The 22,307-nt window shown below is 51.1% G+C and overlaps 1 protein-coding gene across 1 annotated transcript in view; it reads left to right on the plus strand.

Moving 5' to 3' along the window:
- Window positions 1-22,307, plus strand: part of MYO18B (myosin XVIIIB) — a gene marked incomplete at its 5' end in the record, with an annotated part of 185,465 nt that overhangs the window by 124,387 nt on the left and 38,771 nt on the right. The window contains 5 exons of the mRNA XM_080649891.1: window positions 6,985-7,098; window positions 8,065-8,181; window positions 9,439-9,522; window positions 10,531-10,668; window positions 13,170-13,355. Of these exons, the coding sequence (XP_080506017.1) occupies window positions 6,985-7,098; window positions 8,065-8,181; window positions 9,439-9,522; window positions 10,531-10,668; window positions 13,170-13,355 (639 nt within the window). The remainder of the gene's footprint in view (window positions 1-6,984; window positions 7,099-8,064; window positions 8,182-9,438; window positions 9,523-10,530; window positions 10,669-13,169; window positions 13,356-22,307) is intronic.

The raw sequence follows: 22,307 nt of genomic DNA on the forward strand, positions 1-22,307 counted from the left end.
TGGGTTTAAGAGGGATATCAGTTCAGGTCCTGGCCCCGCTCCCCATTTGCCAGCTGTGTGACCATGGCACGTTAACTCGCCTCTCTGGTCTTCAGTTTCCTCGTCTATAAAATGGGCATGAAAATATGTATTCCCCAGTCATTGCATGCTGCAAGTGAACATATACGTGGTAAGCATTAATAGAGTAGTTAGTGATCATTCCACTACTAATGAGGGTTATGATTACGCTGAAGAAGGTAGAAACAATAAGTACTCAGAAAGTGTTTTGATGCATCAATAAACGCTGGCCCTCTAGCACGACGGAGGGAAGATTACGGAACGTCCAGCATATCCCCAAAGCGCCGGAGACCAAGGGCACACAGAGAAGCCACCATATGGTCTAGGAAATTTCCCTTCGGAGCCACTGTCATCCCACCTCTGAGCCGGACAGACCCTTGGCGGACCCGGCCTGACATTTGTAATATGTTTGCATCGAATAAATGTGTTGGCTCTTGGGGCTGTCTTTAGTCTGAGACGTTGGCAGGGCCTTTTCGGGAAAAGCCGTGCTGCTGAAGGTTAATTCTTACCCGCGCCCTGATGGGAAGTCAAGGCCTGGAGTATGTTGAGATGAGCCCGCCAGACGCCGTTTCTGAGAACACTTCCCGGTGGCATTTGCGCGGCAGTCCTTTTAAATCCCCCGAGTTGTTCAGCCAGACCCAGAAATCCCGGTTCTAACCACTCTGCTGAAATATCAAGCTTCTCCTCTCCCCACCTCCTTCCATATGTCTGGCCGACCCATCTCTAGCTTAATAAGTTCAGAGCAAACATTGTACCCAGGTAGTTAGCGCCGGCAGATGGCCTCACATAGGGGAGCGGTGCTATTCATCGGCGTGCAGTTGATGTGTATGTGATGGGAATCTCAATTGCCCTCCCGCTGAATGGAAGGACGTGGGTGCTGGGGAGAGCGAGCCCGAGATGAACTCGGCAATAGAGAAAGACCTGTGTGCAGAGGGATCTGCATGGTGGCCCAGAAATAATTTGGAGTCTCATTTCCTTGGCTCTGACCTTGAGCAAGTCCCTTCCCCTGCTCAGGCCGCAGCTTCCTCTTCTGTAACGTGATGAGGGCTGATGCCTCCCTTGCAGGGCTGTTGTGGGCAATAGTGATAATGAACATCAAGTGGCCCACACAGCGCCTGAGGCAGTCCGTGCTGAAGAAATCTGGTTCCCTCCACGTCCCCCATTCAACATTGGGCAAGGAAGGATAGGTACCCCCCATTGTGGGGAGAATCCATACACAGCATAGGTAAACAATAAATGAGTGTTATTCTCTCAGGGGGTTTTGGGTAGAGATACTTGGACCCGACTTTTAGCAGAACAGCATCAACAAACACTATCGCCAGCAGGTTTGAGTGTTTGCTGTGTGGCTGTCACCGTGTATGTATGCCTCCTCTGACTTGCTCCGTCACCCTGTATCTGGGTTCCAGGTGACAGCAGCCCAGCTCACATTGGCTCAAGCAGGAAAAAGGGAAGTTAGTGGCCAAAATATTTGAAAAGTTCTGAGGCCAAGGCTGCCTTCAGGCTTGGCTTGATCTAGGTGCTCCAATCATGTCATCAACGATGTGTCTCCTGCCTCAGCAATCTCGATGTCACCTGGTATTCTTAGGCAGTCTCTCCATGGTGGGAAGAGGGCCCCAGACTCTCGGCTGACTTGTTGTATCAGAAAGAGCTGACCTTGTTCCCACAGTCCCAGCCATACTGTTATCCTGCAACCATCCAGTGTGGCCAACAGGAGGTGGCGCTCTGATGGGCCGAGGCTAAGTCAGATGCATCTGCTCGGGGCTTGAGAAGAGAGGGTCAGCCCCAACAGATCCACTTTTTGCAGGGAAGATGCTGCTGCTATCAAAACAAGGGGAGCAGCCGCCGTGTGGTCACGACCCCGGCTTTCCCCTGCAGAGCACATATGGTGGGCATACATGTAGTGCTCAGAGGGGAGCGTGGTGGCTGGACCGCCGGGTTCATGTGCCAGCTCTGCCGCTTGGTTCTCGTGTGACCTTCATTAAGTCACTTGACCTCCCTGTCCCTCAGTTTCTTCGCTGTCCCAGCAGGGATGGTTCCTGACCCCACCTCAGCATGTTGTTGTGGCGGTGAAGCGAGTTACTGCATGAAAAGTGTTCAGAGCGGGGCCTGGCACAGAGGAACCTGCGTGCGTGGCGTTCCCTAGGTGCGCCCTAGGCGTGTGCGCAGCTAACACAACGGTCCTCAGCATCCTGCTCAACGAGTGTGAGCTGTTCTTTCCCCCACGTTGTGAGTGGGGGAAACCAGAGCTCAGAGACCGAGTCGCCGCGCTGACATCACAGACTCAGCATCGATGAGCCCATGGGAAAGCGTTGGTGGTGGCAGCTGCCACCTGGGATGCCCGTTACTGCCCTGGCTGCCAGGGCCGGAGGACAGACCCAGCCTCCCTCCCCGAGGAGCCGCCTGTGAGCCAGCTGTCCTCGTGCGCTCTGCCCTCTGACGCACCCAGCCCTCCTCCCCGGGAGGGCTTTCCAGGCTGTGGTAGGCAGGTTCCCACCGCCGCCGCATCTGATGTCAGCCCCGCATAACTCGCCACCCGACTTCATAAAAACGTCCATCCGACAGCCTCAATATGGACATAATGTGCAGTGAGTTATTCTTACGCCAGGTCATCCATAACAGAAAATCAGCCCCAGATGACCCTGTATTTCTTCCCGCTCCCTAAAGTGTAATAAACTGAACATTTTTAAAGCTCGGCATTAAGATGACTGGCTGTCAGCAGCCTGGAGCCCGCCCAGTGGAGGCCTGGGCCTGGGCAGTTTCTGGTCATTCCCATCCAGAACCTACAACAGTCTGGACCTGCTTGACTGTGCCTCTGGGGTGCCCCTCCCTCGGTTCCAGTCTGCCAGGAGGCCCAAACTCACTCCTTCAGACATGGGCCCCGACAGCTTGGCCTCTCCTCCAGGCTCCTCACCTCCAAAACGGTGTTAAACATCCCACTGTTCAGGCTGTTAAGGGGGTGAAAGGGATGAATAATAGCAACAAGCACCGGTGCTTTTTCCCTGTTTTCTCACTGCCAGGCACTATGCTAAGCACATCCTTGTTTTCACTCATTTATCCTGCAGAGATCCGATGAGCCACCCTCCCCATTTTACAGATGGGGAAACTGAGGCACAGCCGGGGTTAAATGACTGGCTGGGAGAGGCCAGTCTGGCTCCAGTGCCTGAGCTCTGACCTCCACACACAGGGTAGAATCTGGCACGTGGCAAGGGGCCACACGTGCTGGTCCTTCCTCTTCCCTGTGGTTTGAATTTGTTCATCTCCGTGACAGTGTGTGTTTCCTTGAGGCCCCCACGTTGATCCAAACTCCGAGTTCTTTCCGTTCTCTCTGATTTCTCCGCCTCTCACTGTATACAGCGCAGCCTGATTCCGGCACGACTATCCTGGTGGCTTCCCTGATCACGCCGAGCCACGGAGAGTGTGCCCTGCGATTGAGTTCTGTATTGTAATCCATCCTACCTGCATGGCCGGACTTTGCAGAGAAGGGTGGTGGGGCCCAGCAGTTAAGAGGTCGGGCTCTGGAGTTGGACCAACCAAGCTTATCTACCGACCAGCTGTGTGACTGTGGGCAAGTCACTTCCCCGCTGTGAGCCTCAGTTTCCTCCTAGATCGACTGGTCCTCATGGTGGCCCCTGCCTCCTAGAGGTGTTGAAGGGCTGTTACGAAGTGCAGTGCACTGCCAGTGGTCCCCAAGCAACAGTAGCAGGTGTACCCAGGCGGAAGGATACGGCAGCGCCGCGGAGCCTCGGTTGGCCGCGGAGCCTCGGTTGGCCGCGGATAGCCGGTCCCCCGCCGGCGGGCCATCGCGCCCAACCGCCTCGCCGAGGCGGCGCAGCGCACTCCGCGGGTCCGGTGTGGAGAGCCCTTCATCGTGGGAAATGGGGTGCGGCCGGAAAGGGGGCCGCCCCCACGCCCTTCACGCAACGCACGTTTGTGGGGAACCTGGCGCTAAACCATTCATAGAGGACCTGCTTCTGGGTCGGGGTTTCCTACGTAGCAGAGCAGCTCCCTCGCTGCGATCTATTGAAAGTCAGCCCTCGACACAAGGGTTTGTAAAAAAATAAAAATAAATAAAAACAAACAAACAAAAAAAGAGAACAAAAAAAACCCAAACAGTAGCAGGTGTAGTCATCGATGCCAAAACCATCCTGGCCAACATAATCCCATCCCTAACCCAGGAGGAGCTAAAAATCTGCCAACAGCCACCTCCACTGACTGCGTGCTCGCTCTGTTCATCTCTGCCTGGGGATAATTGGTCCCTCTCCCTGCTTGCTCCAGGGAGACGGGGAAAGGAAGGAGCATTCCTGGGTCATACACTTCTACCATCTATAAAATGGGGTTAAAAATAGAGCCATCTTTCTCCGGGGGCTCTGAGGACCAATGGCGCCACGCTGATGAAACCCTCAGCCAGAGGAGGAACGAGCAGATGGAACGGCTGTCATCCTATTCGGCTCCGCCCTGCTGAGTTTCTTACAATGGTCCTCACTAGCCTCCTGGCGCTGGGCGTAGCAACTTGGCCGGCACCCTGGCCCTGCTGTGATGCCTCTGTCTTCCACTGTTAGTTCTCTGACGTCATCTCCCAGGATGGCCCGTCTGCTGCTGCCTGCCCAGACCTTTTGTTCTTCACGCTCCTCCACAGTGAAATCCTCCCATTTCTTCTCCACTTCCGCTCTCATCGGAGCACCTGCACCACTCCTACCTGGGGGACCACAGCAGTGTCCTTACCGGCCGCCCTATTTCCAGGCTTGTCCACCCAAGCTCATCCTCCCCGCAGCAGCCAGAGGGAGGCCATGCCACTCTCTTCCTTAGAAACGGCCGTTCGTTTCCCTTCAGGCTGAAAATAAACCTATCTTTGCATCCTGGCTCACAAGCATCATCTCCTCCTGTCCCTCTCCGTCCAGCCGTCCAGCCACATGCACTCTCTTTTTGTGCCTCGGCACCAGGTTTATTCCTGCTCCTGCCTCAGGACCTCCGCACTTGCTATTGCCTCCACTCAGGCCTCTCTTACCCCTAAGTCTGCACATGGCTGTCTGTCTCCTTTGCATCTTTTAGGTCTTAGCTTCAATGGCTCTCCTTAGTGAGGCCTCTCACTTGTGCATGAATCAAGGGCTGGTGTAGCCCTGCCTGCCCGCAGAGTGGAGGGGGAGCCCTTCATCCCGGCTCCCTGCCTTCCCCGAGACTGCCTGCGGGAAGATAAGACTGTGCCTGCCTTTTCATGTCCTCTGTCAATTACGCTCTAACAATGCCAATTACCTCCCCTTGCTCCACATCATTTTTCTCAGTGTGTCTCAGTCCCTCCTAATCACTAAAGGAAATGGACCACCAAGTCCTCCTTCGACAGGCTCTGCTCTGCTCCGAGCCCAGCCGCAGGAACACACTGTTCTCTAGGTCTTGAAAACGGGTTTTGTGGATTATGGTGGGTGGCGGCAAGATGGGGCTGGAACTAGAGGTGCCAGTATAAGGATGCTGTGGGAGTAGGCTACGGTCTCCATTTCCTCACCTGTCACCCCAATACATTCAATGAAATTTTTTAATGGGAATATCAGCAGTATATACTCGGATCCAAGATAAGGATTAAAGAAGAAAATGCAAGTAGAACCTTTAACAGGGTGCTTGATAGTTGATATGCAAATGAATGGCTGCCTCCCTTCCCCCGACATTCCACTGTCATTATTATTCTAACATCTGGGCCAGCCGAGGGCCCGGACATTCTGAGGAAGACCTTCTCTGCCCAGTTTGGAAGGAGATTGAAATGGTCCCAGTTGGCTGTACCCATAGAGCCCCCCCATCTTGACCAATTGTCCTGGGGCGACCTCTCCTTGGCACCATTGTTTTCCTTTTATAGATCAGTGGGGCCCCCTCACTTACTTAGTGGGCTCAGGGCTCAGAGCTTGTACACACATCAGTTCAGGACTCTAGCTTGTTGTTTAAGAAAATTCTGCCCCTGAGCACCAAGGTTAACATCATTAGCTGTTCTCAGGGGACCACGTGCTGGCAGTTGAGAAAATGCACTGGTTTGGACAACCGCAAGTGTTATCTTCGCTCCCTGCAGCTGTGTGACTTCGGGCAAGGCACTGCCCCTCTCTGAGCCCTAAGTGCTTTCCTTAGGTGATTTCTAAGGACGTTTTCTGCGCAGAGATTTTAGGGTTCAAAAATCAAGGGGAAACTGCCCATCGCAGAATAGACTTAGGGTGTGTGCAACAGACGTGGCTTTTTCCAGTGGGGACTGTCTGTCTTCTAGAGCCACGTGGGTAATGGTACCTTCTTGATGGCCCCACTTTGCTAGGGTAGCAGGCCTACTGTGTGCAGGTGGGTGGAAGGGTGAGAAAGAGAAACTTTAAGTAGGTGGCCCTTAACCTTTGAGAATCTAGTGAAAGTCATGGGCCCAGGAAAATGCTCACCTGCGGAATAGTTTGCATACCATTTAAAAGGGGGTTCTCAACTCTGGTTGAAAACTGTCTACAAGCACCTCCTCCAGGAAGCCTTCCCTGACCTCCATCCCGTATTCCCAAGCATCCCATGCCCTCATCCTTTTAACTGTATTCATTACCTGTTCCTGCCTGTTTCCCCGGAGGACACAGGATCAGGTGACAGTTTCCTGTATGCTCCGTGCCTGGCACTCCAGCGCTGTCAACAAATATTTGTTGAAGAGAATTGACTAGCTCCTGGCACTGAAGCTGGGGTGGCCTGGCCTTATTTCCTGGGGCAGTGCCTATTCAATTTTGAGTGGGTTCAGAACCGGGCCGCCTCAAATGCAAACACAGGTGCTTCGCCAGTTGTAGGTTGATGAACAGTTGTGAAGACACGAAGGTCGCCTGTAAATGATTCCGCTGCCTGAGAGGGGCTGGGATGGGCTGGAGGAGAAGGATAGTCAAAGGGTAGCATCACAAGGCCTCTTCTCTTTTCTTCTCGCCCTCCTGCCCGGTCCAGCTGGAACAGAGTGAGGCCAAGTGTGAGGATGCCCTGAAGACCCAGAAGGCGCTGACTGCGGACCTGGAGAACATGCACAGCGAGCTGGAGAGCATGACCCGGAGCAAGAGCCTGGTACCTGGCCCTTTCTGAAACTCTGGGGACCCGGGCCAGCACAGGCTCTGATCTAGCTTGGACCTACTGTGTGCTCAGCACTATAAGAAGGAAAGGGCACTTATTGTGGGCTTACTGGGTACTACCTATAGACATCCATTGTAGACCTACTGGGTGTTTAACACTCTGAAAGTACAGGCATCTGACTAGGAGCTGAGCTTTATAAAGATACAAGGGTATATATGAGGGTCAACTGTGTGTTCACTTCTGCAAAGGCAGGCAAATTGTAGACCTAATGTGTGCTCAGTACTGTGGGGATGCATCTGATATGAGCCTATTGTTTGCTCAGTACCCTCAATGGGAACACAGCTTTCTGTTGTGCACCCAGAGCATGCTCACCACTGTAGGCAGTGCCCTGGCTACTTCTGTAGTCCTACTATGCACTCACCAACATAGGAGGGGCCTTGGTCATTATCATTGGGCTATTGCATGTCTATTCTTATAAGTGGAGACAAAGGCAATCCTCATGGGCCCACTTAGCTCACCATTATAAGGGACCCTGCCACCTACTATGTACCTTCTGAATGGGGACAAATGAACATATGTTACGGATCTATTAATGTTGGTGAAAATTGGGCATGGGTTTCTAAGTCCCTTCTCTGGTTGTACAGGGTTGGTGTAAATTTATACTTTCTGTGTAAAATCCTAAAGTTTAGGTGTAACTAGAGATTTATAAGCAAAAGCTTGTCTCAAGATTTCTACTGGTCTCTTGGTCCCAGATTTTATTTGCATTAGATTAAGAGGAACCTGTCCCCATACTCCCATACCCCCTACACACACATGGAGCTGTCATGCCCACGGTATGCATTAACACACCCATGGCCACTCACCTGACACACCCACAGGCAATCCCCTCTTTGCTGTGCATCAGTCCCCCTCCCACCCACCCTTCTGCCTCACCCTGACTGTTGTCCTGCCTCCCGCCAGGTGGATGAGCAGCTGTACCGGCTGCAGTTTGAGAGAGCCAACCTCCTGAAGCGCATTGACGAGGACCAGGATGACCTGAATGACCTCATGCAGAAGCACAAGGACCTCATTGCTCAGGTGGGAGAATTTGCCTTCAGTGTGCATTACATATTTTTTAAAATATATTTTTATTGATTCCAGAGAGGTAAGGAGAGGGAGAAAGAGATAGAAACATCAATGATGAGAGAAAATCATTGATCAGCTGCCTCCTGCACGCCCCCTACTAGGGATCGAGCCCGCAACCTGGGCATGTGCCCTGACTGGGATTCAAACCAGTGACTTCCTGGTTCCTGGGTCAATGCTCAGCCACTGAGCCACACGGGCCAGGCGAGAGGCTTTGGGTAGAGTGGAGGGATGTGAGGAGGATCCCTGGCAGATTTCTGATCTGCATAGCTGATCTGATTTGCATAACTTCACAACAGCTCCCTCCAAGAGCAATGAGCATCTCCCCCACGTTGTACCCCCAGAGGAGATCCAGGGTAGAATGCCTGCCAGGCTTCAAATGCACCCTATAGAGATTAGATCTGAAGGAATTTCTGCTAAACAAGGAATAATTATAACCAAAAAAATCAATTATATCATCAACATGATAACAACTGCCACAAAAATAGCCTTGGCCATCTTCTGCATTGTTAATCACACTTTTGTTCAAAATGGAAGTTTCTTTATTCGTTCAATTACAAAAGCAGCATATTCATATGCCCATTGTAAATTGCTGCAATGATAAATACATGTGGAAAATAGAAATTGAGGGGTCCTTCTGCCCTCTGGAATCCTTCTAAATGGAGATAATCACACTTAACAGTTTGGTTCTGCTTTTTTTTTTTTTTTTTTAAAGAAACTTTATTCTCCATTGCCTCACTTAATCTCTGAACAAATGCATTGCGTTGTAGAAGGGCTAAGCAGAGACGATCAGCCCATTTTACAGATGGGGATACTGAGGTGCAGAGAGGTTCTGGGGCTTGCCATGGCCAGTATCTGGGTCTGGAATCCTAGTTACCTGACATTCAGAATAGTTCTCTCCCCTCAGAATCTGGTCCTAGTAATGTAACCAGCCCGTTGCTGTCTTGGCTCTCAAGGGTGCATAATAAAGTTATAGACAGTTGACCAAAGCTCTGGGCTTATCTAAGGGGAGTGACTTGGTGAACGCTGAGATGAAGGATGCTGGGGAGGATGTGAGAGGCACCCCTTGGGAACCATCTGCTGTCATAGAGACTCTGAGAAATTTAGACATCTGTGGGTCTAAATTGCCCCCACCCAGAGGGAGAAGGGATTGCCAGGGGCAGTTTCCCAGCAAAGCCTGAGCTCTCGAGTGGCATTTCTTTGTCTCACCAGTCTGCTGCTGACATCGGGCAGATCCAGGAACTGCAGCTGCAGCTGGAGGAAGCCAAGAAGGAGAAGCACAAGCTGCAGGAACAAGTACGCTCGGCGCCGCCCTGTTGTGGGGGAGAAAGAGAAGGGTTCCTTCTGGGACCTCACACTCTGGGCCCTGGAAACTGTCATTCATTCAACTTCAGTCTTGAGCCAAATGAATTGAGAGCAATCTTAGATGGACACATACACACTCACTCACTCTAACCTGTGCCCGTTCAGCATCCAGAGATGCCTGTGCAATGAGACGCATCACCATTTCAGTGATGAAGGGTTTTCTCCTGCTGAGAAATGGCTCCAAGGAGACGGGATGCTCTGGTCTAGGCAGGATCATCATCCTTCGTGAAATCTTCCTCTGAGTCATGGTTCCTCCAAACTCCCCCAGATTTCCCTCATTCGTTGGTGGGTCGCTCTTATCCATGAAATTCTCAAAGCTCTCCCAGAACTATTGCACGTGCCTGCTTGGAGTGACTGTCAGAGGGACTGAGTGACAAGCCAGTGTCCATGGCACTGAGTAGCAACAACTGCAACAAGAGGACAGCAGCAGGGGCCATTTGCTGGGGCTAATGACTTACCAGGCACTCACCTCCTCAGTCCTCACACACAAAACAAAGCGGTGAGGTTCGGGGAAGGGAGCTGACGCGCCGGGGCCCATCCAGCTGGGAACGGGTGGAGGCAGGTTTTGAACTCGGATACAGGCCTTGGCTCCCCAACCCACTTTGGTTGTATCCTTGGATGCTGAAGCTTGCTGCTCACAGCCTGGCTTTGCTCCCCTAGCAGAGCAGGGCAAGGAGGTGAGGGAAGCACTGATCCAAAGACCTGTTTTGGAGGCAGAAGGCCCAGGAAATGTCACCTGCTAGGCCCTGAGACCCAGGGGCCGGGGCGGGTATGAGGGTCCTCGGATTGGAACGGGCAGTGCCTCCTGTGCACTCACCATACAGCCCCTGAGCCGAGAAGGAAGCAGTGTGAAGGGGCCTGGGGCTGAGGCCTGCATGTGTTTCCATTGTGTGACTCAGGGCCACAGGTGGCCAACGGACCCCTTGCATCTGTCCCCAGCTGCAGGTGGCTCAGCTGCGCATCGAGTACCTGGAGCAGTCCACCGTGGACCGGGCCATTGTCAGCAGGCAAGAGGCAGTCATCTGTGACCTGGAGAACAAGACGGAGTTCCAGAAAGTGCAGATTAAGAGATTTGAGGTACTTGCTGATGTGTAAATATTGCTCAGGCCCAGAGAAGTGAGGCCTTTTTGTAAGCTCTGTCCATCTGTCCATGCCTATGCCTTTATCTGGCTATGTATTACTCATCCACCTCCCGTGTAAGTTCCTTCTCTCCCTCCTTCCTCCTTTCTTCCTTTCTTCAACCACACTGTTCCACAAACTACCTATCCATTCAATCTACCCACCTCCATCTGTCTCTAGCCAACTCCATATGCCATCATCAGTCCATCCATCATCCTCCTTCCGTGGATTCTTTTTCTTTTCTCTTCATTCTTTCTTCTCTTCCTCTGTTTTGTTCTTGAGACCTTGACCCCCCGTCTCTCCATCTTTTTATCCATTGCTCCAATTCTGCCATCTCCATCTACTCACTCATCCATTCTTGCACCCCACACTCATTTTGAGCGGAAATTTGCTTTGCACCTGGTGTGTGCATAGATGTATGAAACAGATTCTGCTTATCAGAGCATAAAACTTTGTAGGAGGTGAGGATACGACGTGTATATAAATACTCCTAATATATAGAGAGAGGGCTGTCAGGTTTGGAGGACAGAGGTCCTTTCAGGCTGGGAATCAGGGAGGCTTCCAGAAGGTGGCATTGATCCTGGGCCTTGAAGGACAGGAAAGCTTGGAGGAACTGGAGTTCAATGATTTTATTCACATTTAGCTCTCTAGGCCAATGACATGAGACATTTTACAGACAATGTTATCATTGTCTAAATCCTTCTACATCAGCTGTTCCACTTGACATCCACTGCAGCCCCATGGGGCTGGTGGGATGCAATGAGAAGATGACCCCAGAGAGGTCAAGTGATTTATTCGTGATAAAGCCAGGTCATGTCAGTGACAGGAGCAGATTGACAGTTGACCATCCGGGTCCCAGGCTTTCCTTTCTCTACAGCCAGCTGGCCCCCCCACCATACCGGTAGTATGCTAGTGCCTCTTGACAATGAGAGGCTGCTCCTCATTGGGTAACATTCCCGCCCAATCTCCTCCTGGGCATTTGGTTTCCAAGAATTGTGCTATGGATGAAGAACAAAGACAAATTCTTCTTTGTCTTGACCCTCAGTGAGTCTCAGAACTTCTCGGGGAATTCCTCAAGGCATATGTCTGTGCAGATCACCTCAAAACTTTGATCTGCTACATTTTAAATAATTAAATACATCATGTTGGGCTAGATCATGTATCTCTTTTTACTTGATTCTAGCATAGTCACGTGATAGCAGAGAAAAAAAAGAAATCTATGGGAGAGTAATTTTAAATGGCAGATTCAATCTCCAGATTCACTTATTTGAATTTGGTCCTTGAGATGGGGTGCGTCAGGAACACAGTTTGAGAGCTCTACTTCTTTATAACCCGCCTACTGCCCTTGGAAAATGTTGCTTAAACTCCATCTGCAGGACGAAGGAGAAGTGAATAATAAAGCTTATCTCCAGCCTCTGATCTGGAAAGGGGCTCCGAGTCCCCAACAAGGGCCTGAAATATTCATGTGGGCTTCGTTTTATGTCAACACTTGAGTATTTACCCATCAGAATCATTTGGTTCCCGGCTTGTTGGCCAACTAATGAATTCTGCACAATAGCCCTGGGTTTGCGTTCCGTAGCACTGGTGATGCCCGCAGCTCTTTTCCCTGGATTGCTTCATGTATCCTTGTGGGATTTCTCCCCCCAGGAAAGGGAACGTGCCATAAATAATAGAGCTGAGGCTCCTGGGAGGTTACTCCTCAAACCTCCGTTTTGTATATGGGGAAACCAAAACCCATGTGGGGGAAGGGCTTGTTCCCTGGTTTAGTGTTTTCTCCACTGACCACTCCACCTCCCACACCTTGAGATGAACGAAGGCTGCTGTAAATAGGAACAATTCCCAACCCATATCCAGATACCCGGTGTGCCAGGCACTGAGCTCAGCCTTCTGCATGACTTGATGTGCGCAGTCCCGACAGTGCCCCTGGGACCTAGGAACTGTAACCATGCCCATCTCTCAGAGGGGTTAAATGACCTGCCTAAGGTCGCACAGCCAGGAAGGGGTAGAGCTGGGATTTGAATCCAGATCATGCTGAGAGTCAGGGTTCTCATCAGTACACTACTCTCAGAATAGCAGTTATCATGTCCTAGACACGTGTGTGTGTGTTTATTTATTTCAGAGAGAGAAACATCAGTGATGAGAGAGAATCCTTGATCAGCTGCCTCCTGCACACCCCCTACTGGGGGTTGACCACAACCCGGGCATGTGCCCTGACCAGGGAATTGAACCCTGACCTCCTGGTTCATAGATTGATGCTCCACCCCTGAGCCACATGGGCCGGACGGTTTCCTAGGTTTTTAAAGTCAAGTCTTCATTTTTGTATCAGGAATCAGAATAATTATCCTGATTATAAAAATATACAGCGGCTCCTCAAAGGATTTCCCTTCCTGGAGCCCCCAGTTTCCTGCCCCTGGGCCTCTAACCCCCAAGGTGGGCGTGTGCTCTCGGCCCCCCTCCAGGTCCTGGTGATCCGGCTTCGGGACAGTCTGATCAAGATGGGCGAGGAGCTCTCGCAGGCGGCCACGGCCGAGGCCCAGCAGCGGGAGAGCAGCCAGTATTACCAGCGGCGCCTGGAGGAGCTGAAGGCGGACATGCAGGAGCTGGTGGAGCGGGAGGCGGAGGCCAGCCGCAGGTGCATGGAGCTGGTGAGTGTGGTCCTGCGCTGGAGGCTTTGAGATTGGAGAGAGGCTAGAATCTGGTGCCAGTGGGCCAGGCTGCAAACCAGAAGGAGAGGGGCAGAGAGACTATCCTGCCAGTGGTTGCTAACTCTGGTGGTTGGGGGGGGGGGGGCAAAGTGGACCAATGGTGTTCACTCCTGGATGGTCTCCAAGCTCCTTTGTGTCTCAGACTCCAGGTCCAGCCTTACACATTCCAGCCTTACACATTGCCTCGTGAAAAGCAAGCAGTCAATGTTTATTAAATGTCTGCCTTGCATGGAGTCTTCACATCCGTAATAATATCTTGTCATCGTCATAACCCTGCAAAGTCAGAATTATTGTCCCATTTACAGATGAGGAAACTGAGGCTTCGCAGAGGTGAGGTAACTTGTGTCAGAGTACACCTAGCCAATGTCAGTGCTAATTCTGGACTATTAATAACAACAAATGTAAAAGATAAAGAGGATAATGTTAAAGCCACCATTTATTAAGCACTTGCTCTATGCCAGGTTCTAGGTCACACATTTGTCATTTAAAATCCTCTGGTCAGTATTGTGCGGTAGGCACTATGCTTATCTCCATGTTGCAGACAGGGAAACTGAGGCACAGGGGCATCAACATGCCAAAGGGGTTATCAGAATGGTGCTGCATGCAAGGAAGCATTTGAATCTAGGTCTGTCCAACTCTGCAGTCTCCGCCTTCATTCACCTAGCCATGCTTGCTCCCTGGTGTGGGCCAAAGGACATTTCAAAACTTTTTCCCTGCCCAATGGGAAGGTTTTATTCATCATTCAGTGTATTTTTCTGAGAACGTTTTCCTGCAGAGATCACAGGTCTGAGAGAGCCTGCTCCTCCCTTTCCCCACGAGGCTGAAGAACCCCAAGACGCCAGGTTTTCTTTCGTTTCTGTGACCCAGGAGGCATCTGGCACCTCCATTGCCCCCCACCACGTAGCCTTCCCTGAGACCATACCATGCCAAGGCTTGGCCCAGAGGCCTCTCAGTGCCGGTCATTAGCTCCTTTCTGCCCCGTCCACTCTCATCAAATTGCCCTTCAGCAGGTATATTTCTCTGGCCACTGCCCCCCATGGTCAATGTCATTCCCATCAGCTTTGCCCTTGACTCGCCAGCAGGCTGGCTGTTGTGTGGGAGGTGGCGAGACGCCGCACAGAGAGGAAGTCCCCAGACAAAGCCCGAGCCCCATGACTGGCAGCTCCTCCACCCACCATGGCTCTGGGAGCGAGAGGCCCTTCCTCACTTGACAGGACAGCTTCCTCATTAACCAGCCCGCTTCTCAGGCAGCCCGGCTCCCTCCTGCCGGCTCCGGCTGGAGCGAGAGAACATCCCCATCTTTTCTCCTCTGATGTCTTCTTTAACTGGCCGGATGCCCAGTGGTTCTGGCCAGATCAAAATGGATTTTCCCTCTCCCTTTTGTGTGCGCTCTCTCCCCCCTTTCTCCTCTGTTTCTCTCTCTGCTCACTTTCTTCCTCCTCTCCCCTTTCCCAGGGACACATTAAGATCTTTCAAGACCCCACAATACTAACAAGATTGTAGCACAGCCCCTATCTATGAATCAAAATAGAACACAAAACTCTAAAACCAAAGCTCGCATGTATGCTGAAAGGCGAGCTGCATCCTTCTCTGGTTTCTAATTGCAAGACTTTGGATAAATTGACCCCGGCTGAACTTCTCTCTTTATGTTGGGGTGTGTGGTTGGGAGGTGTGTGTGCTTCCTAGGGCTGCCTTAACAAATGACCAAAAGCCGGGTGGCTTTAAGCAATGGCGATGGCTTATCTCAGAGCTCCGAGGAGAGCCAGAAATCTGAAATCAAGGTGTTGGTGGGGCTGTGCTCCCTCTGAAGGCCTAGGGGAGAACCCTTCCTTGCCAGTCCGAATTCTGGGGGTCCCATGTGTTCTTTGGCTTACGGCTGCGCCAATCCCATCTCTGCCTCTGTCTCCCAAGGCCGGGCGTCTCCGTGTGCGCAGGTCTCCAGCATCCCTCTGCCTTTTTCTCATAAGGACACCTGTAGTTGGATTTAGGGCCTCTCTGAAATCAATAAAAATATATATTTTTTAAAAGGTAGACAAAACCCAGCTCAGTGGGACAGTTCAGTGAGCACTGTCATTTTAAGATGAACCCTGTGGCCGAGGCCCCTCCCGTTGGCGTGGCTTCCTGGAACTTTCCCAGGCTTCTCGGAAGATGCCGTCTCATCTCTCCGGGTCCCTGTCCGTGTCACCAGTGTACCCTCCCCCCCCCATCCCCTCTCTATAAGACCATCTCTCCGGGTCCCTGTCCGTGTCACCAGTGTACCCTCCCCCCCCCCATCCCCTCTCTATAAGATCATCTCTCCGGGTCCCTGTCCATGTCACCAGTGTACCCCCCCCCCATCCCCTCTCTATAAGACCATCTCTCCGGGTCCCTGTCCGTGTCACCAGTGTGCCCACTCCCCCACCCCCCATCCCCTCTCTATAAGACCAGGGGCGGCTGCTCCATGTCACGTGCTCTCCGAACACCTCCCCCAAAGCCTGCAGAGCACTCGGGGTTCTGGTTCCTTCCTTCATGCACGTTTCACTGTGGGCCAAGCCTCCTGCTAGATGTTGGGGATCCACCGGGGAACAAAATAAACTCTTGCCCTCAGGTTGCTCACATTGAATGGAGAGAGATGGCTGAGGCCATTGCCTGTGTATTTTACACATTCCTCTGTAAGGGGTGCTCAGAGCTTTCATTGACAATACAAGGTGTCTGCGTGCTCGCATTTTGGGGATCCTGCCGCCTATCTCCACCACAAATCATTTCTTTGGGTGAAGCATTGCCCTCTTCATTTCCCATCTATGAAATTCCAAATCTCCACGGGAGGAAGAGAATTTCCTAACTCCCCAGCCCAAGCATTCATTCACTCACTCATTCACTCATTCATTTGGACAAATGTTTGTTGAGTCTCTCTATGCTCCGGCCCTTGGCAGACGTTGTCTTCTTTTCACACTTAGGACAACCCCAGCAGGTGGAGAAAGTGGAGGTTCAGACCTGTGAGGTGCCTTCCCCAGGGCTGCAGAGTGGGGAGTGGCGGAGCTGAGCTTGGCAGCCCTGTGTGTCCAACTCTGAAGTTATCCCTGCGTATCTAATTCTGCCCTTTCAACTCAACGCTGCTGAATAATGGCTCTGCTGCGGGAGACCAAAAAACAGGGTCCCGCACTTTGGGCCTGGTGAGAAGTGGGAAGGATGTTGATGGATCTTCCCTCTGGGTTCCTTTCCGCCTGTCTCCAGCCTGTGCCATTTGTCACTGTTGCTGTTGGTTTAAAGGCTGCGAGTTGTTTCGTGTGAATGATTTACACCCCTTGCCGGTGCACCGGCACGTCCAGATCAGGATCAATTATCCCGCCGATGGAACTTCTCCTCCTGGAAAAAAGAAAAATGAGGTTTTGCCATTAATTTTAGTAAATGTACTATTCCTGGCGACTCCAGGAGCCATTATGGAGAAAAAAATATCCTGGCCTCTAAATCATTCAAGTCCCTTTGTCATTGGGGCGAGGAGACAGCCCATCCGTGGATTCGTGGCCTGTTGTTTTTCAATAGTAACAAAGCCCAGGCGGCCAGAGGAGGTCAAGGGGGGGTCAAGGGCAGCAGGAAGAGCCCGAGGTGTCAGGGAGGCTTGCCCTCTGCCTGCTTTAGGCCGATGCACCTGCTTTTAGTGCGGAGGCTGCACCTGTTGGGTTTACCCTTCGTTGCCTTGGCCTGCCTCTGTCATCGCAACTCTTTCCTGAGCCAGGTGTCCGTTCCGTAAGCGTCCCAGGTCTTGAAGAGCTTGGATGGTGCTTTTCTGCTCACTCTTAGAGGGGCCCGAGCTGGACAGTGCAGAGGCCTGGCTCTCCGGGGCTCCCCCAGTTAGTGGGCAGGCCTGTTGCTTTTACCCTCCTAAGGGATTTCTCAAGTCCATGCCCTCCTGCTCCACCCCTGCTTCCTGTGTCTATTTAAACCACACCCGCTCTGGTCTGGGCCTCTACGGTAACCCTTTAACTTGGATCGCCCCTTGTCCTCCATTCTTGCTCCTCCCTATTGAAGATCTTTCCAGAAGGAACACATCTTACTGTGTTACTGTTCTGCTAAGAAGTCTCCCAATGCTCTTTATTGTTTTTTGCAACAAAGCCCCAGTTCTTTCCCAGGGCCTGTGAAATCCAGCCGCTGTGGATTTTCCTGCCTTTGATTGTCTGCCGCTTGTCACCTTGCGTGTTCTACTCACGCTTGAAAGCAACTGTTCAGGACCCAATGCAGTGTTTTTTCTTGACTCACCACCTTTGTTTTCACACATCCTCTGCCTGCCTGCTCAAACTTCAAAATTCAGATCAAACCTCACCTCCAGGAAGCCCTCCCTGTTATCTCCACCCCTTACTGAGTTAATTACTTCCCTTGTGTTCACCCCACCCATGCACATATCACCCAGTTAGTATACGCGCCTTGTTCTTATCTTTCTAGACAGAGGGGTGGGTGTTACCTGACTCTGGGTCTCTAGTTCAGGGTCAGGCATAGGGTAGGTTCTCAGTTAATTGTTTGCCGAATTGTTTCCTTAACATTTTGAACTCTTGCCTCTTAAGAGAACAGCTCAAAAAGTTTGTCTTAAAAACTTGGAACTTTCAGATCAACACACTTTAGTTTGCATCCTGGCCCTGGGGCTGATGTTACGGGAGATGCAGACAGGAATGGACCAGGGATTGTGTCCTTGGAGAGCTCAAGGTTGAGAGGAGGAGACGAACGTGTCCCTAAGTAATTCTGGTACAAGAAGGAAGTGGTTCGGGACAACCAGGAGCCCTGGGGAAGATTGCAAGGAGGATGCAGCGTTTGCTTTTCTCAGATGATGGAAACAAGATGGAGGAGCAGCCATCCGATCATTTCTGTGACTTCCCTGCACGTGCATTCAGCAAATGTCCAGGTATCAGAAAGTCAGATAACCCACACGTGGGAATAGAAACCCAGCCTCTTCCCCTCCTCCTTCTCTTCTTCCTTTCTCATTGCAGCTTCCCCACCGAGGTCCTTGCAGAATCCCGTCCCCTCCCCCACCCCCACCCGGCTCTCTTCTTTACCTCCCACCTGTCTAGGTTTGAGTTGTTTGACTCACGTTGAGAGAAGGACATACATTAGCTTCTTAGGGCAGCTGTAAAAAGTACCTAAAACTGGTTGTCTTAAAACCACGTACACATATTCTTTCTCAGTTCCAGAGGCCTTCGTCTGAAATCAGGGTGTCGGCACGGCCACCCGCCTTCTGAGGGTGCTAGGGGGGAGTCCTACCTTTCTCTTCTGACGGCTTCGGGTGTTCCCAATGGCACCACGACTTTCATTGCTGCCCCTGTGTCCTCATGGCCTTCTCTCCTCTGTCTCTGTCCCCTCTCCTCTTCTTATAAGAACCATCGTCATTGAATTTAGGGCCCACCCTAATTCAGTATGATCTCATCTTAACAAATTACATCCACAGAGACCCTGGTTCCAAAAAGGCCACCGTCTGGGTTTCCAAGTGGTAGGAATTTTAACGGGAGGGTACTCAGCGCCCTACAGGGTGGTAGAAAGAGCACTGGACCTGGAGCCTGAGCCTTTGGGCAGCTAAGTTAGCATTGCAGAGCCTCAGTTTCCCCCTCTGTCCAGCAGGGGTGGTATAGTGCAGCCCATCTCATCGAGTGGCTGCGAGGATTAAATGAGATGATATTTGTAAAGGTGCCAAGTGATGGCATACAGCAGGTGCTTAATAGAGGTTGCTTTGCTCTTCTTTCTCCTTTCTTCGTGCTCAAGTACTCTGCTGACTTTCTACTTAAACTTTATCATAAGTCTACCAGCTTCACGTCCACATCCCATCCCACGCCCATAATAGTTGATGATGACGATGTGGATTTGCTTATCCCTCACTACGTGCTGGGCGCTGGGTGAAGTACTTTGCAGGAGTCTCTCGTTCAAGCCTCGCCCTTTGAGGTAATTGTCACCATCTTACTAATCAAGAACTCGAAAGCTGGAGAGCTGAAGCGCCTTCTCCAAAGCCTCATTCCCAGCAAGGGGCAGAGTCAGAATTTGAACCCAGGCCTGACCAGCACAACCCCATTGTCTTAATCATCAGTTTTAAACACCTAGCCTTACTCATTTAAGTACACTTTTTAAAAAGGGAGCCATAAAAATGAATATTGCTTTCAATTCTGTAATCTCAGGTTTCTCCATCTTGCCATTGTTAACCGCTGGGACTGGATAACTGTCTGTTGTGGGGGCGGTCCTGTGCCTTGTAGGATATTTAGCAGCATCCCTGGTCTCGCCTAGATGCAGTTAACACCCCTCCCCCAAGTTATCACAATCGAATATATCGCCAGACATTGCCAGATGTTCCCTGGGAGCAAAATCACCCCCCCCACCCCCAACGCCGTTAAGAATCACTGCTCTGGTGTCATCTTAACAATAATCCTTAAGGTAACACCTGTGGTACTCCCCATTTTACAGATGATCAAACTGAGGCTCAGAGGGGTGACTTGATGCGCCCCAGGTCACAGAAAAACTGGATAAGGGGGCTCAGGATCGAGGGAGGAATTCCAGGATAAGAGGAGGAAGGAGCTCAAATTCCTAGAGCAAAAGGAAAGGACAGAAGTTCCAGCAAAACTCCATCCCAGCCTTGCGGAGACCCACAGGCGATTCCACAGCAGAATCTAATTCTGAATGGGATTGAAAGCCTTGCTGCAGACTGTGTCCTTTTAATAATGTTTAAATAAAACATGGCAGCATGGGTGTGATCTCCTCGCTGAGCCTGGCTTGTCAGCTGCCCGGGCAAAGTCATAAATAGTTAATAGACAACCACTTATGGCTCTACTTCTGTTAAATCCAGCATCCATTATACATGATTCATGAATTATTTATTTGCTGTTACTTTGGGGTATATTTCTCCACCTTCTGGGGGAAAACAATGGGAAAAAAAAGTGAGGCCTGAAACATACGAGGGGCATCTGTGTTAGGGAATGTCCCTGTAAGGACAGAGCCTCCCATTGACGCAGTCGGGAGGTGACAGTGAATTGGGACCTGAGAGTACTCCGCCAGGCCCCGCTGTCCCACGAGAAAAGCATGGGACAGTGGGTTGTTAGCAAGTGGTTAGCAGCCGTTCTCCAGGATGGGCAGGGTCCCGGTTCCAGTGTGTGCCCATCTCTGTGGTGTAAATCCTCCCGTTCGGCTGACTCCACGCTCACACTGGAATGTCAGTGAATGTGGAATTGGGAAGCTAGGCGCAGAAGCACGCCTTCACACAGGCATGCGCCACTTAACGACGGGAATGCGTTTGGATTTTGAGACGTGCGTCGCGAGACAATTTTGTGGTTGTGTGAACATCACAGAGCAAGTGCACTTACACAAGCCTGGATGGTCTAGCCCAGCGGTCGGCAAACTCATTAGTCAACAGAGCCAAATATCAACAGTACAACGATTGAAATTTCCTTGGAGAGCCAAATTTTTTAAACTTAAACGTCTTCTAACGCCACTTCTTCAAAATAGACTCGCCCAGGCCGTGGTATTTTGTGGAAGAGCCACACTCAAGGGGCCAAAGAGCCTCATGTGGCTCGCGAGCCGCAGTTTGCCGACCACGGGTCCAGCCTACTCCACACTCAGGCTAATGGGACAGCCCCTTGCTCTGAGGCTGCAAGCCTGTGCAGTGTGTTACTGAACACAACAACACGCGATTAAATCAAGCGCATGAGAAAATGATGCAATCGAGAGACTTAGTACCCAGCATACTCTTTTACAGCAATCTTTTTTTTTTATGAGTAGAAAGACTACACTCTAAAATAATGATAAAAAGTAGAGTATACTAAGTAGTTGTTTATTCTCAGTGTCGAGTATTATGTACTGCACATCATCGATTGTGCCATCCTTGTTTACACCAGCATCACCACAAACGTAAAGAACGTGTCGGGCTGTGACGTTAAGACGCCTGTGACGTCCGCAGGTGGGAGGGGTTTTTTGCTCCATTGCCATCTGTGGGACCACCGTCTCATATGCGGCCCGTCACGACGGAACCGTCGTTATGCGGCCCATGACTGTGCAGCACGTTGACCAGGCAGAGAGGAAAGACCCAGCTCCACAAGCACAGATAACAGTCCAACGTTAGTAAAATAATTAGGAAGCAATGCCTTCGTTTTTCATAAGGTTTTACTTAATTGTAAGTTTACATCACTTAATTTTTTACAATGACTGCGTTTTAACAACTGGCTCACAAAATTCCTTGAAATACAGCAGTCGGCTCTTGCAAGCCAGCAGGCGCCGGTTCTACCACACCACTGGCTTGATGTCTCCTTGGGTGGGGACACCCCGCCCTGGTTAGGAGGCCGTGGGGGAGTGGAAGGAGGGGAAGTGTGGAGTCAAAAGGCTCTAAAGTCGAGTCTCACGGCTCACTGACTGTGTTTTTTAAAAAAATTACATCATCATCGGAACGCGACCCTCTCAAGGACATTCGTTCAACGTGTGTGTAAATTGGTAATGATCACATCTACTCAGAAAAACTAAACAAGTAACTCATGCGATGCGTCTCGCTGTGACTGTCACGTAACTACCCCCGAAGGCAAGCTGGCTCCTCTGTCCTCCGCTCGTGTCCACTTTCTTCCATCTTCTGAGCATCTGGCCACTTCTGGTGAGGGTCTTAAGAAGCCCGAAGAGCCAGATTCCGTTTAGCTTTCATGTTTATTGTCGTTGATTTTTTTTTTTTTTTAACCACCCAAAGACCCATATTTCCAAAGCCCAGGCCGGACCGCAGCTTCCTTCTGCCACTTACCTGGGGCCTCCACCAAACGCAGGGTGAAGGGTTTCATTTAGAGACGCTCTCAGTGTGTTAATCCTGCAGACGCCTCTGAACTTCAGAGCATAAAGATGAATTATTTTGGCCGGGAACGGAAGTATTTAAAAAGGCATTCCAGATGAAGGGCAGGTGGGGCCACGAGCTGG

Source organism: Plecotus auritus (genome assembly GCF_963455305.1).
Source record: "Plecotus auritus genome assembly, chromosome: 13".
NCBI lineage: Eukaryota > Metazoa > Chordata > Mammalia > Chiroptera > Vespertilionidae > Plecotus > Plecotus auritus.